The sequence below is a fragment of the Phascolarctos cinereus genome, unplaced genomic scaffold (genome assembly GCF_003287225.1).
Source record: "Phascolarctos cinereus isolate Bilbo 61053 unplaced genomic scaffold, phaCin_HiC Scaffold_4;HRSCAF=312, whole genome shotgun sequence".
NCBI lineage: Eukaryota > Metazoa > Chordata > Mammalia > Diprotodontia > Phascolarctidae > Phascolarctos > Phascolarctos cinereus.
The window spans coordinates 631,029,556-631,047,702 of NW_027555847.1; the positions used below are offsets into that span (position 1 = coordinate 631,029,556).

At 37.4% G+C, this 18,147-nt stretch overlaps 1 protein-coding gene across 7 annotated transcripts in view; it reads right to left on the reverse strand.

Annotated features, from left to right (window-relative positions):
• ASAP1 (ArfGAP with SH3 domain, ankyrin repeat and PH domain 1) overlaps positions 1-18,147 on the reverse strand; it is a 606,833-nt gene that overhangs the window by 99,772 nt on the left and 488,914 nt on the right. For all 7 annotated transcript variants that reach the window (XM_078153734.1, XM_078153735.1, XM_020997892.2 and 4 more), the window contains 2 exons: positions 17,982-18,082; positions 7,537-7,606 (listed from right to left, as the gene is read on the reverse strand). In XM_078153734.1, the coding sequence (XP_078009860.1) occupies positions 7,537-7,606; positions 17,982-18,082 (171 nt within the window). The remainder of the gene's footprint in view (positions 1-7,536; positions 7,607-17,981; positions 18,083-18,147) is intronic.

Sequence of the window (18,147 nt, forward strand, 5' to 3'; positions counted from 1 at the left end):
TATGTTTACATATATATCCAGTATAAGAAATATGCCCCCAAACTAGCACTTGCTCAGATAGTGTTTTTCACGAATCTGGTATAACAGTATCCACAATGAAAAGTCAGCTTGTTCTATCAGTTGGCATATTAATTTAGGTGGTTATGATTTTACATGGCCAATCTGGAGAAGAGAAGACTTAGCTAAGATATGTCTGGAGTCTTCAAGTATCTAAAGTATTTGTTTAGATAATAGGGATAATAATAACTATATTACCCTCCTATACTAACCTTCCTACCTAAAATTCAAATCTGCCTATTGTAGAAGGCAGATTTTGGCATAATTTAAATAAGATCTGTTCTCAAAAGGAATCTTCAGAGATGCTAAGCTCCCTGGCACTATCACAGTATTCAAGCAGGATCTGGATGACCATTACTCAGGAACATTACACTGGAGATTCGCCATCAAAAGAGAATTGGGCTAGATAGTTACTTTTAAGGTACCCTTCCATTCTGAAAATGGTTCCAGTTTTTGAGCAACTTACCATAGCTTAACCTTACAGTTATCTTACTATTTTGTAAGTGTCATCACAAGACAAAATGGGATCTTTTACATTCAAGTCTGGAAATTGATGCTGTAGCTATGCAACACAGACTAAAAGTTTAAAGGGACTCAGGACCTCTGGAAGCAGCTCAACTTTTCATTTTGTCTTCCTTACTAAAAATATCCTCTTATTGCTCCCACTTTGGATACTGTGAGGCTCACATGTCAACTACTCAAGAGAGTTCAAGGCATATTTGCTGATTCCAGTTATAACTATTTTATTTATTAATGTGCTGTTCTTTACAATGCAAAGAGTTTGCTCCTGGACCACATCCATAGGACATACACTTTGAATGCTCCCCCATCCCGCACACCAGTAGTATTGATGGGCTGGGTACATCCCTCCATATCTTCAGGGCTATTACTGCATGTGTGAATCTGATATCTACTTCAGAAGACCGGGTAGGCTAGCCTTTTGTAATATAGTTTTTCTTTAAAACTCAATAACCAGTAAAAAAGAAAGTCCAATCTTGTGACCTTGGTCTCACTCTGCTCTGAGCTAACTACTCGGGACCATGTATTGCTACACTGTGTTTTAATTTCCAGTTATTAGTGCTGTCTAACAGTTAGTAGTAACCCAAAGTACAATGGCCTCACTCAGGGGGATAGTAGATTCCCCCTCACTAAAGGTCTTCAAGCAGAGGTTTGATGACCACCACGTCGGGTATTCTTTTGTGAGGATTCTCTTTCAGATAAGGCTAAGACTAGGCAGACACTGAGGTTCCCCTTTAACCCTAAAATCCCATGATGCTCTCATGTCTAAAATTAGAAAGAGGAGAACCATATAATTGGGAAAATATCTTTGCAGCAAGTTTCTCTGATAAAGATCTCATTTCCGAAATATATAAGGAAGTGGGATTCAAATTTAATAGACTAAAAATCACTCCTGAATTGATAAAGGGTCAAAATATATGAACTGGCAATTTTCAAAGGAAGAAATCCAAGTTATCAACATATGAAGCATATGAAAAAATTGTCTAAATCAATAAATATTAGAGAAATGCAAATATAAACAACTCTGAAGTTTCACTTCATATCCATCAGACTGTCCAAGATGACAAAAAAGAAAAATGACAAATATTGGTGGCACTGTGGGAAAACACGTACATATTCTGGTGCATTTGCTGGTGGTACTATGAACTGGTCCAGACATTCTGGAAAAACTTTGGAACTATATTAAAAAACTTACTAAACTGTGTATACCCTTTGGCTCAAGCTATACCACTATAAGGCCCCCAAACCCAAAGAAATCAAAGAAAGAGGAAAAGACCTATAAGTACAAAAATATAGTAGCTATTTTCTTGGAAAATTAAAAACTGCTAGAAAATAGCTAAGTAAATTGTGACATATGAATCTAATAGAATATTATTGTACCATAAAAAATGACCAAATGGACAGTTTCAGAAGAAACTGGGAAGACCTCTATGAAACAATCAAGAGCCAAGTGAGTAGAATTAGGAGAACGATATTTATAAAATAACAGAAAAGAGAAAAATAATTTTGTAAGAGTTTAGAACTCTGATTAATATTACAATGATAATGATAAAGCAACAATAAGCCTTGAGTCCAAAAGAATAAAGATGAAACATGCTATTCACCTCCTGCCAGAGAGGTGATTAACTTAAAATGTACAAAGGGATAAACATTTTTGGATACGGTCAGTGTGAGAATTTGATTTGTTGGACTACTCATGTAATGTGTTGAGGACTTTATTTTATTTTTCTAGTTTGCTCAATTGGGGTATGGTGGGATAAATGAGAGGAACCAATTAATAAAAGAAAAAAAATTATATGATTCTTTACACCACTGGGTTATTTACGTAGTATCATAAAATCTCAGAGTTGCAAGCGACCTCAGAAATAGTATCTGAAACATGAATTAGTATCTTATACACAGGAGAAACTATGTTAATAGTCAGAATAATTATTAAATAGAATAAATGTTACACTGAATCTCCTCTATGATATTCTTGAGAAATGGTCATCTAATTTCTGCCTGAATCCTTCCAAAGGCAGAAAAGGTACTATCTAATGAGGCAATTCATTCCATTTTCAGACTGTTCTACAAATTAGGAAATTCTTGCTTATGCTGAAAGCATCCCCCTAAACTTTCAGTCCTAGTTAACTTCAAATCTTGTTCAGCTCAAGATTACCTTGCTAACTTTTCCACTTCTGCCCCAATGGCATTCTAATTATTGACCTCCTCCTGCATTTGATCAATTTCCCCTTGAAACCTCTACTTGAAGAGGTACCCATGGCAGCCATATTCAATTTTAATTTGGTGCAGCTCATGACTCCCCAAATTATTTTCCACTTTGCCTCAGTGTGGGCACCTTTCCCAACTTCCGTCCCCATTTTCAACTCTTTTATGTTATCTTCCCCCATTAGAATATAAGCTCCCTGAGGGCAAGGACTATCTTTTTGTGAACTAAGGACAACAACCAACCAGTATTTGTATTCCTTGCACTTAGCACAGTACCAGAGCAGCCCCTGGCTCACCCCACCCCTCACCCATATATCCCCATCCTGAGGCCAACAAGAAAAATCTTTCCATAAGACAACCTTTCAAATGGTATAGTGACAGGATTCTGCATTTGTAGTAAGGAAGCTCTATGTGTGAATCTGGCTTCTGGCATTGTCTCAGAGTTGAGAAAAGCAGTCTACAGGATCCAGAAACGAGTAACTTTATTTCTTTGAGTCTTAGTTTATTTGTTTAGATAATAGGGATAATAATAACTATATTACCCACCTATATTAACCTTCCTACCTAAAATACCTTGTGGGATTTCTGAGATGATCAGATGAGATAATGTATGTAAAGTGCTTTGTACTATATCAATCTCTGTTGATATCAGTCTGTTAATAAACATTTATTAAGTGCCTACTGTGTGCCAGGCACAGTGCTAAGTTCTAGGGACACTAAGAAAGGCAAAAAATCCCAACAATAACAATAAAAACAGTCCCTGATCAAGGATCAACTAATGTGGGAAACAACATACAAAGAGCTATGTATGAACGTGCCATATATAGGTTAAATTGGACATAATCAACATACAGAAAGCATCAGAATTAAGAGTGATTGGGAAAAGCTTCCTCCAGAAGGTGGGATTTTAGTGAGACTTGAAGGAAGCCAGGAAAGCCAGGAGGCAGAAATAAGGAAGGAGGGGCAGTTAGGTGGTACAGTAGATACAGCACTGGCCCTGAAGTCAGGAGGACCTGAATTCAACTCCAACCTCAGACCAAACACTTAACACTTACTAGCTGTGTGACCCTGGGCAAGTCACTTAACCCCAATTGCCTAAAAATAAAAAAAATTTAAAAAAAGAAACAAGGAAGGAGACCATTCCTAGACGAGGGCAATCAATGAAAATGCTTGAAGTCAGGAGATAAAGTGTCTTGAGTAAGGAACAGCAAGAGGGCTGCTTGTCACTGCCTCTCAGAGTACATAAGGGGATTAATATGTAAAAGAAGACTGGTAAGGTTAGGGTGGCAGAAGGCAAATTATGAAGAGCTTTCAATATTAGAGAATTTTATATTTGATCCTGGAGGTGATAGGGAGCCACTGGAGTTTATTATATGTAAGGGGGGTGGGAGGAGGGAGTAGGTGGTAGTGGAGGGTGGGGTGGGAATTGACGTGGTCAGACTGGTACTTTAGGAAGATCAATTTGACAGCTGAATAGAAGGTGGACCACTGTGGGGAGAGACTTAAGGCAAGGAGACCAAGTAGTAGACTGCTGAAAGAGTTCAGGCATGAGGTGATGAGAGCATTCACCAGAGTGGTGGTAATGTCAGAGGACAGAAGGGGAAGTATAGGAGAGATGTTACATCATTAATGTCTTCTCACAACTATGGTCACCTCTTACATTCTGGAAACTATACTTTGATTATGCAGCCTAATATCTCATTAGCAAATGAATTCCTTTGGCCACCTTTGTAATTTAGAAAACTGCAGGGCATATTATTATATAATATGGCTGAAGAAGCTTCTAGATCAGATCATTCAAAATTTTTAAGAGTCGTTTGGAGAGTACCGAACCAAAGTTATGAATAGTCCGTTTTTATTCATATTTCAAGTTTCACATCTCATTCAGACATCTATCTTACCATCTACCTGCCACCAATAACTTGCTCCTCTCCAGGTGGACCAGCACCCTCCCACACCAGACCTGAGACTTGGACCTCTATGCTCTGGTCTTCTAAATCCGGGCTCTAGTCCCTAGGGAAGTTAATCCATACATTTTTTGAGCTCCCACCCAAAGGCCAGTTGATTGTATAAACTAGTGCCCTTAGCCTCCTATATTATCTACAGCATGGCTCTTTAGAGAACAGACCATTCTTCAATATCATGTCTGTGAAAAATGATTTTTCTTAGTAACCATTATCTTGAAGACTCAGAGTTTCCCCACCCCCCTTTTCTTTCAAAGTTCAACCGTTCTTCAGAAGGACATTAAGATCTAATCTAAAAGAGTCTATTCCTGCTCATTATGTTGCGCAGATAGTCAAGACAGGTGATATGGAAATTGATGTCTCTTTGACTAGGATTGAGTGACCTGGGTCAAGTACTCAAAGACCTTCATTTTAATACAGCCCACCTTCAGAGTTGATTGGCACCCCTTGAGAACACCTACTCTTCAAAGGCATATAACTCTGTACCCCCAAATCCCAAATTGAGCCAGTTCTGGACTGGCCCCCTTATGGGTGGCAAGTTCTGGAACTGTAACTCCCATGCAACGCATGTTGAGCCAGCTCACGAGAAATTAAACTGTGGACACATACACCCTAATTCGTTTGTCTCTTTCTTAGAGCAGACTCTGTTTCAAACTGGGGTTCAACATATCCCTTCTACCCATCCAACCAGGCCATCTCATTATATTCCAATCTATATACTCCCAACTTATTTATGCCTCCCTAGAACAAACACTTCTTTCTACTCACCACTCCCCTAAATGTGCTATCTTTTGTTATGAGAACGTAAGCTTCTTGGAGGGCAGGGACTGTTTCTTTAACTCTAGTGTTTAGCATAGTGCCTGCCTAATAAAAATCGTTTTCATTTATTTATTCCATATAACTGCAAAAACTTTTCAAAAAATTAGCTTGTTTGAAGTCTAGAAGGTAATATAATCACAAATATAAGGTTCATCTGGTACCCTCCTCTTTGGATTTAGGGAGTTTATTTTAGACAAAAGATTATGAGTTTAGTCAAGATAGCTTTAAGGTTCAAATTGGAAAATTACTAACACTGAGGCGGAGGTTAGGCTGTCTGCCCAATTTCACATTTATATGTATCTCTAGTTAACCCCTGGCTACTTTCTCACTAAGACCAAATTCAATTTACTAGAAATATTTGAGTAACAAAGCAGCAGATTATAACACAGTGTCTGTGGACAGACGATACCAGAAAGGGAATTTTGGGAAAGAGCCAGCATCTTCTCAGAACCTCCCTTGGTTTGGGAGAAATCAAGAGACATCCTTTATTCCAAAATGCCCGTAGAGCAGATGACCAGCTTGTGTATCATCCTTCCTTGCCACTGCTCAATCCTACCTTTGCTCCTCAGGGTTGTGCTGGAATACACTTGTTCCAAATCTCTTCAATGAATGAGGTTCAAACTAGCTTGGAAATGTTATAGAGGACCCCTGGGCGCAGCCAACTTTCCTCAGATCATCCAAACATGATTCTTGTGCAATCTCACTATAATTTGGTTTTTTTTTAAGGCGATTGGGGTTAAGTGATTTGCCCAGGGTCACACAGCTAGTAAGTATCAAGTGTTTGGTCTACGGCTGGATTTGAACTCAGGTCCTCCTGACTTCAGGGCCGGTGCTCTATCCACTGCACCACCTAGCTGCCCCAACCTCACTATAATTTGAAGGACTTTTCTAGTTAGTCTAAGGCCTGTAAGTGAGAATTAGGTGGGATGGCGCTGAGAAAATCATTCTCTGCCTCCCTTGCTTCTTATATAATAATTTAACATTTGTATGTGTATAACCCACATGGGAGAGTAACTAGAGCAGGAGAGTGAAAAGCCTAGAGTTCAAACCATGAGAAGTAAATCAATGGAAGGAGAGGGTTACCCTGCAGAAGAGAAGGCTTAGGGGAAACATGATTGCTGTGTTGAAGTTCTTAAAAGGCCCTCATAGGAAACAGGGGCTAGATTTGTTCTACTTGTCCCCAGGAGGCAGAATTAGGAGCAATGGAGTTAAGTTGCAAAGAGGCACATTTAAGCTTGATGGGAAAAAAAAATCCCTAACAATCAGAGCTGCCTGAAGGTAGTGGGGTTTCTCCCTTCACTGAGGGTCTTCAAGCAGAAGTGCAATGATCCTTTTTTGGGTATGATATAAAGGGGATTCCTTTTCAGATATAGGCTGACCTAGGTAGCTTGTGAGGTTTAGCCTTTACCATGTGTCATGCATGGTAAGAGTTCAACTCTAAGATTTTGTGATCACAAGAATTTTTATTCCAATAGTACCATAAATTAAACCACATGTTAAACACTCACTCTGTGTCAGATATTGCGCTAGGAGCTGAGAATAAAAAATCAAAAAAACTGATTTCAAGGAGCATAAATATTTTAGGAGAGAACATGAACACACATAAACATAAGCAAAATAAGTATAGTGCCAAAAATAAACATGAGGTCATTTTAGGGGAGTGAGGAAGCATTAACAGTTGTGAGGAGATGTCTAGGCATTTGATAAGAAAGCCAAAGAATAGCAGACCTAGTTATAACGAACAAAACAGTTCTAGAGGGGAATGGCAAAAAGACAAAAACTAAACAGAATTTGAGCTAACAATCCCACTTCTATCTATAATACCCTAAGTGGAATGGTTGCCAACCGTCTCTAACACCTTAATATTGATTTTGAGGGTGGTTACATCATAATACCTTTGTATACTTATGGTGTTTCAGATGTGAAATATGATAAATGAGCTAGAGTAAACTAACAATGTTTAACTTACTGTTGCGTGTGATATGGTCAGAATTCCATTTTTTACAGTACACTTTCTTCTCTGCCATACTTTCCGAAGCCTAAAAATGAGTCCAACAAAGCAATAATTTATTATCAACAATAGGGGAAAAATTGGTTAATTCATTTTCACAAAGAGCTATACTATACAGAATTTTCTAAAAACATTCGACTGTAGTTTTTCTTCCATTATCATAGGTGACAGGTGTTAAAATAAGCCAGGAAGTATAAGGGCGAGAGAGAGAGAGAGAGAGAGAGAGAGAGAGAGAGAGAGAGAGAGAGAGAGAGAAAGAGAGAGAGCGCATTGTCTCAGGGGTAATACTTAGCATGTGTCTGGCGTGTGATAAGAGCTAAATAACGCTCATTTATATTCATTCATTCAACTATTCTGGGAAAGCAGTCTACTTTCCTAAGGATCGAGAGATCATATATATGTCACAACAAATACTCAGAAACTTTTAAAACAATATGAAACGTCAGGTTACTGAAAAGAGAGTTATTAGCAACTTAGATGTAAAGCTACTCATGAATACTTATAAATGGAACACAGGAGACATTAAATACTTGTGGAAACAAGTAAAATTTGGAAACTTTGTTCTGATGACTTTCAAAGTTGAGTGTAGGCAAAACAAATTCTTACATGGGCAGAGGTCTATTTATTTTCATAAATTCTAGTCCTAATGGTCCGAATGGCACTAAAGGGTTCTCTATATTTGTACATATGAGATAGTGAACAATCTAGTACTTCACATTTTCCCCATCACATAAACAGAAACAATAATGGAATGTATCAGTAAGCCCTATTGTTGACATGGGGATGATAATGCAATGAACTATTTTTATAAATAACTAGAATAATTTCATATTACATGTGTTTTTTAAAAGCCCTATAAAACCCATTACTACATACATTTTCTTTCTTTTTTTGGATTTCACTCAGAGAATGCAATAGCTTGTTTTTTATTTCTTTTTTTAAAAAATAATTTCAAGTTGTTCTCATATATCAAAAACAAAACGAAGACCAAAACTATGACAATACCTTTTATAATTTAAAAAAAGTATTTATTTTCCCCAATTACATGTAAAAACAATTTTTAACATTCTTTTTTTTAAGTTTTGTGTTCCCAATTCTACTCTTCTCTCTCTTCCTTCTCCCTTCCCTGAGATGGCTAACAATCTGATATACATCATATGTGTGCAATCATGTAAAACATTTCCATATTAGTCATTTTGTGCAATGTAACTCCAAGTCAATAAAAAAAGAAAGTCAAAAATAGCATGCTTCCGTCTCTATTCAGACAACATCAGTTCTTTCTTTAGAAGCGGATAAAATTTTTCATTATGAGTCCTTCAGGATTATCTTGGATCACTATACTACTGAGAACAGCTAAGTCTTCCATTCATTGTACAATGTTGATGTTACTGTGCACACTCCTCTCCAGGAACCATGGGGGATGGAAGAAGAGAGCAAGATTGAGAATATCTAGGTGAAGGTCAATGGAAGGAGAATGGGAGTGATTTTGTCATTAGAAAAAATTACAGACCATTTGAATATAAGGAAAAAGAGTTTGGGGGGAAATCGCATACCTGGCACAAAAGCATAATACAGTAGTTACAGAAGAACCTATTTATCCAAACATTAGCTGGAGAGCTTTCACTGCCAAAAGCAAAATTGCTCATAGCTTCTTGACTTGCCTTAGTGACAGGGCAAGTGATGTTTCAAAATACGAAGAGATCAATAAAGGGAGATTCTATTCTGGATCTAATTCTTCTCACAAACAGGAAGATACTGGTTACTGAGAACAACGGAGAGGAGTGAGCATTCATTCCTAGAATTTGTGAAAGAGAAAGGGAGGAAATCTAGGCAGAGTTTGACATGCAACCTAGATTTTGGGACAACATATTTTAGTGGGTTCAGAGAAAGATAACTAAGTGAACTTAGTTATGGCCACACACGGCTACAGGGAAAGTCATTCCAGGAGGAATGGGAGATGCTTATGAATGAGATTCTGAAGATATAAGGGAAACAGTTCCAATGAGAAAGAAAAATGAGATTTCTCTAAAGAAACCAATGGAGGCACTTAGAATTCATTAACTTACTCAGATTTGAAATAGAAATTTATAAAAAAGAGAAGCAAAGCTAGCTAAGGGAAGATGAATGGAATGGTCCTACAAGTACACAGCAGCAGTGGCAGGTATACTAAAGCTCAGAATGAGCTGAGAGAAGCTAAGGACAACAAAATGGAGTTTTCAGTTACTTCAGAAGAAAAAGAAGGATCAAATAGAATAGAGTGTTTTTGCTTAAGGAAGATAGGATGGTAACTAACAACTAAAAGTAGATTTTCTTAATTTCTATTTTTCTTGTTTTCTCTGCACGTGCATGGAAATGAAAGAAAAATAAATGATAGGAAGCTGATATTCAAGACAGGCGAGGAGATGCTAACAGAGCATCTGGTTGATCTTGAAGAATTCAAGCTACTTGGTCCAGATAACTACATTCTTAAATCCTGAAAGAAATGGAAGATATAATTGCTGAGCTATAACTGTTAGTGATACCTGAAAAATCACAGAAAATAGGAGAGGTACCAGATAAGAAAAGGGCAAATCTTGTTTCAATTCCAAAAAAGGGAAAAGAACAAAATTTTGTAAAGTATAGGCCAGTGAGCTTGACTACTATTGCTAGGAAAATTCTAGAACAGATCATTAAAGAAATGGGTGGTGAACATCTAAGTAGAGAATCAGTGATGACAATGGACTATTACGGTTCGTTAAGTACAGGTCAAGGAGACTAAGTTCACTTCCTTTTCTGACAGGAGTAATAAACCAGTGGTTTGGGGAAATGCTATAGATATAGTTAGCTTAGATTTTAGAGAAGCTTCTGATAAAGTTTTTCATACTATCGTGGAAAAGGTAAAGAAATGAGGACTAGATAATGCAACTAGATGAGTTCACAACTATGTCAGTGCAGAAGGAGATCTTTAGTGGAGTGTGCCAGGGATTTGTGTTAGGCCCTATGCCAGGGGTAGGGAACCTGTGGCCTTCTGAGTCCAAGTTTTACAGAACAAATCCTTTTATTAAGGAGATTTGTTCTGTAAAGTTTGGATTCAGTCAACTGGCCACACTTGAGGGCCACATGTGAACTCGAGGCCTCAGGTTCCCCACACCTGCCCTATGCTGTATAACATTTTTTATCAATGCCTCATAAAAGCATAGATGGAAGGCTCTTCAAATTTGCAGAGGACATGAAGTCCAGATATATCGACACTCTAGATGACAGACAGTACTGAGATAAATCTAGTAAGATGAAATTCAATGAGGGTAGATGTAAAGTGTTCCTTTTTTTAACTCAGTGACATGAAAAAAAATCAACTTCACAAGTACAAGATGCAGGAGGGATGGTTAGAAAGCAATTGCTCTGAAAAAGATCTGCAGTTTTATTGGACTACAAGCTCAATGAGTCAGCAATGTGATATGACAGCCAAAAAAGCTAATTTACTCTTGGGCTGCATTAAGGAAAGCATAGCTTCCAGGAAGACAGAGGTAATAATCCCACTGTACTCTGCCCTCAAGATACCTCACCTAGAATATGGTATTCATGTCAACACATCATGGTTTCAGCACACTTACAATGTGGAGAGCGCCCAGAGGAGAACAAAGAGGACGGTGCACAGCCTCATGTCATATGAAGATCAGCAGAAGGCACTGTGTAGGTTTAGTCTATAGAACAGAAGACTTAGGAGAGACATGATGATTGTCTTCAACTTTGTGAATGACTATTTTGTGAAAGAGGCATAGGATTTAATTGTGTTGAGTTTTAAAAAACCAGGGGCAATGAGAAGAAGTTACAAAGAGAAAATCTAGGTTTGATGTGAGGAAAAACTACCTAACAATTAGAACTATCCACAAATTTAATGGTTTGCCTTGAGAGATGCTTGGCTCCTTGGAGGACTTCAACAGAGCCTGGAAGAACACTTGTTGTATGCCAGTGGGAATCATTTAGTGTGCAGATTACACTAAAAGGCCATTATAAGTCTCTTATAATTCTCAAATTCTGTGTTTTTAAGAGACAATGATTTTAATCCTTTCACATTTCTTTGTTGATTGATTTATTTCATTCTCAGGTGTATAAGGAGTGGCCTAAAGACATTCTTTAGATCAGAGTCCCTGAATTTTAGGCAATGGGGTATAGAAATCTATCCTTCCCTACTGGAAAAGAGAAGATGAAGAGGATAAGAGAAGGGATGGGGGGAGTTAGAAGGGGGGCAGATTAGGGGAAAGGATATTCAGAATGCACACTGTCTTTGGGTTGGGGGAAGGACGAGATGGGGAGAAAATCTGGAACTCAAAATGTTGTGGAAATGAATGTTAAAAACTAAAAATAAATAAATTAATGGATAAAATTTTAAAAAGCAGAATAAAAAAATAAAAATATTTTGATAATTGCATGCCAATCTAATTAGCTTCCCTTGTAATCATAAATGTTTCATTTTATATATTTAAAAACATTCTAAGACGTCCATCAGTTTCATGAGATTGCCAATAGGGTCCATGACACAAAAGGTTAAGAACTCCTGACATAGGACAGCTAGGTGGTGCAGTGGATAGAGCACCAGCCCTAGAGTCTGGAGGACCTGAGTTCAAATCTGACCTCAAACACATAACACTCACTAGCTGTATGACTGGACAAGTCACTTAACCCCAATTGCCTCACGGAAAAAAAAATACTCCTGATATATGCATGCATATCTGTATGCATATGTATACACATGAATGTGTGTGTACAACAGAAAAGGAATTATACTGGTAAGGTAGGGAAAGTGAGAGACAATATAAAGACAGCCCAAGTGGCACACTGGTACCCTGAGATGCTAAAAGAGAATTTCTCCAACGTGTTGGGTGAGTCTTCTCTTTATGGAGGACTAGTGGAAAATGTGAACTAATGTCACATGAGAAATGACTTGGGCTTTCACCTGCATCCATGGAAAACTGATGGAAAATTCACAGCTCTATGAAAGTTTTAAAATCTAAGCATGTACACAATACAGTATTCCTATTGGCAGGGAAAGCATTCCCTTAATACACCAAGGAGAAAATACCACTGGCCTCATTAACCTTACATTATATGGATTATATGTCATCAATTGAGAAGATTGTATTTATGTGCAGTTTCCTCCAATTTTATTCTCATACATTTGTGCAGAAACAGAAAAGCTCCATTTGCTCAGTTTCTTCTCATAACTAATATGAACAAAAGAGGGAGTACATCATATTAATCTTTCTGGCACTGACCCAGTCTTCCTTGTTGAAATGGGTAACATGTGTATTGCTTCTAAAGAGGAAGGATAATAAGCTCAAAATTTGATTGGTTGCCTAATAACTTGCCCCTTCCATGAGGCAGAACAGTAATTAACAATCTTTATTTGCAGGTGTGTTATCCTATTGTTATTTGAGATTCTACATGTCTCTTTTAACATTTTTGAAATGTTATGACAGGCAGGCCACATGCCAAAGGGTGATGGGTGGATAGTTAAAGCACTGCACTGGTCACATTGCCAAAAGAAACTGAAAAAAGCCTCCAAAATGTTGGGTAGAACTCCTAGAGTGACTTTATGGGAAGACACAGACAGGAATCCCACAGGAACAAATGAGTTGTGTGGTATTCATTTCATAAACAGGCACTGAGATCTCTTCATGACTCCAATGCTCTTCATTCCAAGACAATAAAATTTGACAAATATTGATTAAGTACTCATCATTACTTTGTATAGGGTGATATAGTTGCTGGACTATTTGGTTTAAACACTAATTTGAATTAATTTTTTTTTCTGAAGAAATTTAAGAATTTTGCAACCTCTTAAGAAAAACAAAATAGACTTAGGATGTCACCAACCTACAGTTAGGAATTACTTACTCTAGATGCTATTGCTAAAAAGGCTTAAATGGAGGAAGGCCATCAACACAAACTTTCTAAACTTACCAAGTCAGTCATGGTTGGGTAATTAATACACTTAATAAATGGGTGCCATATTCATGTATGGGACTCTCAATTTCTTAATTTTTCTTCAAAAATGATGGCAGAAGAACCAATGGGGAGGAACTCTTTTATGAATTTGATTTTCACCAACAGAGGAACTGATGGCTAGTCTGAGGATCTAAGTTCCAATTCTGGCTTTGCCACTTACTGCATGCATAATAAGGAAAACAACCTCTAAAGGTTATTTTACATCTCAAAAATCTATGATTTTCTGATTCTTTCCTATTTCCATCATTCATTGCTAAATATTCAAAGAACCAGACTTCTGTCTGGAAAATGGGAATTAATAGTTACTTTATTATGAGCCTTTTTTGGTCAAGGGTAATTTTTTGTTAGCTTAAGTAATATTCAATGCTATAATGCTGTTGTCATTATGTGGAATCACTGAGGGAAGAGCTCTTACCCACTAAGAATCCAAAGTAGAGAAATTTTGATTACAGGTAGGAAATTTCTCAATAATTATAATAAAATGAAAAGACTTTGCCTTAAAAATCACTATTATTACGGAGAACAGAAAAGTAAATGTGACTTGAATGGTGATTGGTAGCTCCACCTTTATTCTCTTCTTCCTTATAATCCACCAAGCCTACCATTGCCAGGCTAATTTTCTTAAATCCCTGCTCTAATCTATTAGTTCTTTGCTTAAAAATGTTTACATTATTTTGCAGATAAGGTTCTTACTCTATCTTGGATTGCAAGCTGAAGTTTTGATCTGGCTCCAACCTTTTCTCTCCCCTAGAGTTTTCTCACACTATTACTCTTTCCCTTCATATACTCAATACTTCAGCCAAACTGGACAATTCATCAATTACCAATTTCCTTCCTCTATACCTGTCTGTGTCACTTTTTTGGGGGTGGGGTGGGGTGGGGCACTGGTTTCTGTTCTTCTTCCCCTTCTCTAGTGTCTCTCTACTGAAATTCTTCAAGGTGTGACTCAAATACGCCATGTCTTTATGAAGCCCTGGCTACTTAGCCTACCTGTAAGTGAACTTTCCCTCCCAGACTACTTTAGCAATCTGATGGCCCTTCTCTTATGTTACATATCACACACTACACAGCATTACACTGTACTTATAGAGCACATATGTGAAATCTGTTCTGCAAGTCCTAGAGGAGAGGGATCGTTTAATTCATTTTTATACCCTCCATGTTGTTAAGTAGATTGTCCTGCATAGAGAATCACATATCAGAGCTGGAAGGGATCTCAGGAGCCATTAAACTCAATCCCTACCCTCTCTCCTTCTTACACCAACATGCACACCATGGATGAGGAAACTAAGGGTCCAGAAAGACACTAAGTCCAAGATAATACAGGATTCAAATTCACTTTCCCAAGAAATATGTGTGAAATAAATCAATTTATTCCTAGTATTTCTTTGCTTATAGACATAAAGTCAGGCTTTTACTTAGGGTATACATACTGCTATGTTTTATTGAAATAACCTGTGAATATACATATAAAAGGGAATGGCAAGGTGCACTGACTTAATATAAAAACACAACAATTTAGCAGTACCAAGCACCTTCTCTGAGTGAAAGGATCATGCTTGACTGAACTAGGTGAGTGGAATGAGTCTGAAACTAGTAAAGCATGAGGCCAACTGTCTCACTTCCTCTATCCCTTGAGACGCAAAAGGTACCCAGCTGGCTTTGTTGGTCTTTTGAATACCTTAGTTTATAACTTGAACCTTGGTCACGCTAAATTCTACTGAATGTTTGCACAAGAAAAAACTCTGTCCCTTATGCCCAAAGAATTTTAAAACCATGTATACCCTTTGACCCAGCAATACCACTATGAGGTCTGTTTCCTAAGGTGATGAGGGAAAAAGAAAAAGAGCCTATATGTTCTAAAATATTTACAGCAGCTCTCTTTGTGGTGGCAAAGAACTGAAAATTTAGGGGATGTCCATTAACTGGGGAATGGCTAAACAAGTTGTGGTATATGGTTGTGATGGAATACTACTGTGCTGTAATAAATGATGAGCAGGTTGATTGTAGAAAAACATGGAAAACCTTGCATGAAATAATGAAGAGTGAAATAAGCAGAACCAAGAGAACACTGTATACAGTAACCGCAATATTGTTTGAAGAATAACTGTGTACCCAGCAAAAATGAGCATCATTTTTCAAGGGAGCAGGTGGATATTCAATGAAATAGACTTCCAAACTTTCCTGATAAAAAGACCAGAGCTCAACAAAAAATTTGATCTTCAAGTACAGGACTCAAGAAGGACTTAAAAAGGTAAATGGGACAGAAGGATACAATATGTTGTTAATAAGGGAGGGGGGCTGCTTAAACCCCTACAAGGGAATATGAGACTTGCAACCCTTGAGAACTGTATTGTTATTACACCTTGTTAAAGGAGTATACATAGAGGGTGGATATTAGTTGACTTTGAGGTAATGATAAAAAAAAAATCTAATCAAGTGGGTTAAATGGATCCAAATAAGTGGATCAATCTAATCTTAGAAAAGGTAATGAGAAAGGAGGAGGCAGACAAGGGTAAATTACATTACAGGATAAGACACAAAATCCTATTACAACACAGGGAAAGAAGTGGTGGGGGAGCATTGTTTGAACCTTACTCTCATCAGATTAGGCTCAAGAAGGGCATAATATAATCAGTTAGGTATAGAAATCTAACTTGCCCTATAGGCAGTAGGAAGGAAAAGGGGAAAGAAAAGGGAGGGGGGAAAGAAGGGAGGGAAGCAGAAGTAAGACTAAAGGGGAAGAAAAGGGAAAGGGATAATAAAGGGGGAAGGGACTGAAGGAGGTGGTGGTCAAAAGCAAAACACTAGTGAAGGGGAGAAAGGAAAAAGGAGAAAGAAAAGCATAAATAGGGGGAAAAAGGATGGAGAAAAAGACACAGATAGTAATCATAACTGTGAATGTGAATGGGATGAACTCTCCCTAAAACGGAAACGGATTGCAGAATGGATTAAAAACCATAATCCTACAATATGCTGTTTACAGGAAACGCATTTGAAAAAGAGTGACACATACAGGGTAAAAGTAAAAGGCTGGAGCAGAATATATTATGCATCAGCTGAAGTAAAAAAAGCAGGGGTAGCAATCCTGATCTCAGATAAAGCAAAAGCAAAAATAGATATAATCAGAAGAGATAAGGAAGGAAACTACATCCTCCTAAAAGGCACCATAGACAATGAAGTAATATCATTACTAAACATATATGCACCAAATGGTATAGCATCCAAATTCTTACAAGAGAAGTTCAGGGAGTTACAGGAAGAAATAGACAGCAAAACTATACTCGTGGGGGACCTGAACCTCCCCCTCTCGGCACTAGATAAGTCTAACCACAAAATAAACAAGAAAGAAGTTAAGGAGGTGAATAGAACATTAGAAAAGTTAGGTATGATAGACCTCTGGAGAAAACTGAATAGGGATAGAAAGGAATCAGCATTACGAGGATCTAAGACATCTCCAGAGGCCTCAGGATGGAAAATGCTGTCCACATCCAAAGAAAGAACTATGGAAGTTGAATTTTTTTTTTTTACCTTCTGTTGAGTTTTGTTTCATCTTTCTGATGGTTCCTCCTATTGGTTTTAACTTTTACTTACAACTTCACTAACGTGAAAATATGTTTAATGGGTATGTAAATGTAAAGCCTATGTCAGATTGTGCGCCGCCTTGGGGAGGGTGAGGGGGAGAAAAAGGGAGAAAAATTTTCAACTCAAAAGCATATGGAAAAAAAATTTTAAAAAAATAAAAATTTAAAAAAAAAGAATAACTATGAATGACTAAGCTATTCTGAGTATTATAAATATTCAAACTAACTACAAAAGACCTATGAAGAGAGATGCTATCCACCTCCAGAGAAAGATCAGATAAATAGAAGTATGCATAGTATGGTTTTACATATACTTATGTATATATATATATATGTATATATCTGTGTCAAATGGTGGCCTTCTCTAGTGCAGAGAGGGAGACAGTTCAGAACTTAAAATATAACAAACAAAAATTTTAGAAAAAGTTCTGTTCCTAAATTTCATATTTTGTCAAGGTACCTACCCAATACTTTTTAAGTCACTCAGTTGTCTCAACCATAATTTACCTTAGGACAACATATGTTGATATGGGTAAACATAATAAACTTTCCGACTTTAACAAACTTAAAACCGTGTGTGTGTGTGTGTGTGTGTGTGTGTGTGTAGTGAGAAAAACAAAATGGAAGGAGGACGCCTTATGAAAAATTTATAAGAGGACATGCACAAAAAAATCATACAGGATGAAAAAGTATGGATGGATGGGTTCTGATTTGTACACCTAGAGGAAGGAATCACCTTGGTGAGATCACAGATCCATTGACATATCAAAGTAAAACTTGATAAGACTTGTAATATACACACACAAATACACAATGACCGTTCATACATACCCATCACTCTTCTTTAGCAGATAACCCTTCTTCTCACTCCCATATTCCTTATTGCCCTGAAGTTGATGCATACTGTACCCTCCTTGCCTGCTCTGGGAATCCTATGCAAGAGGAAACCACGAAAAAGAAAAAATTACAAACAACTCATAATGTTTTCATGACCTTC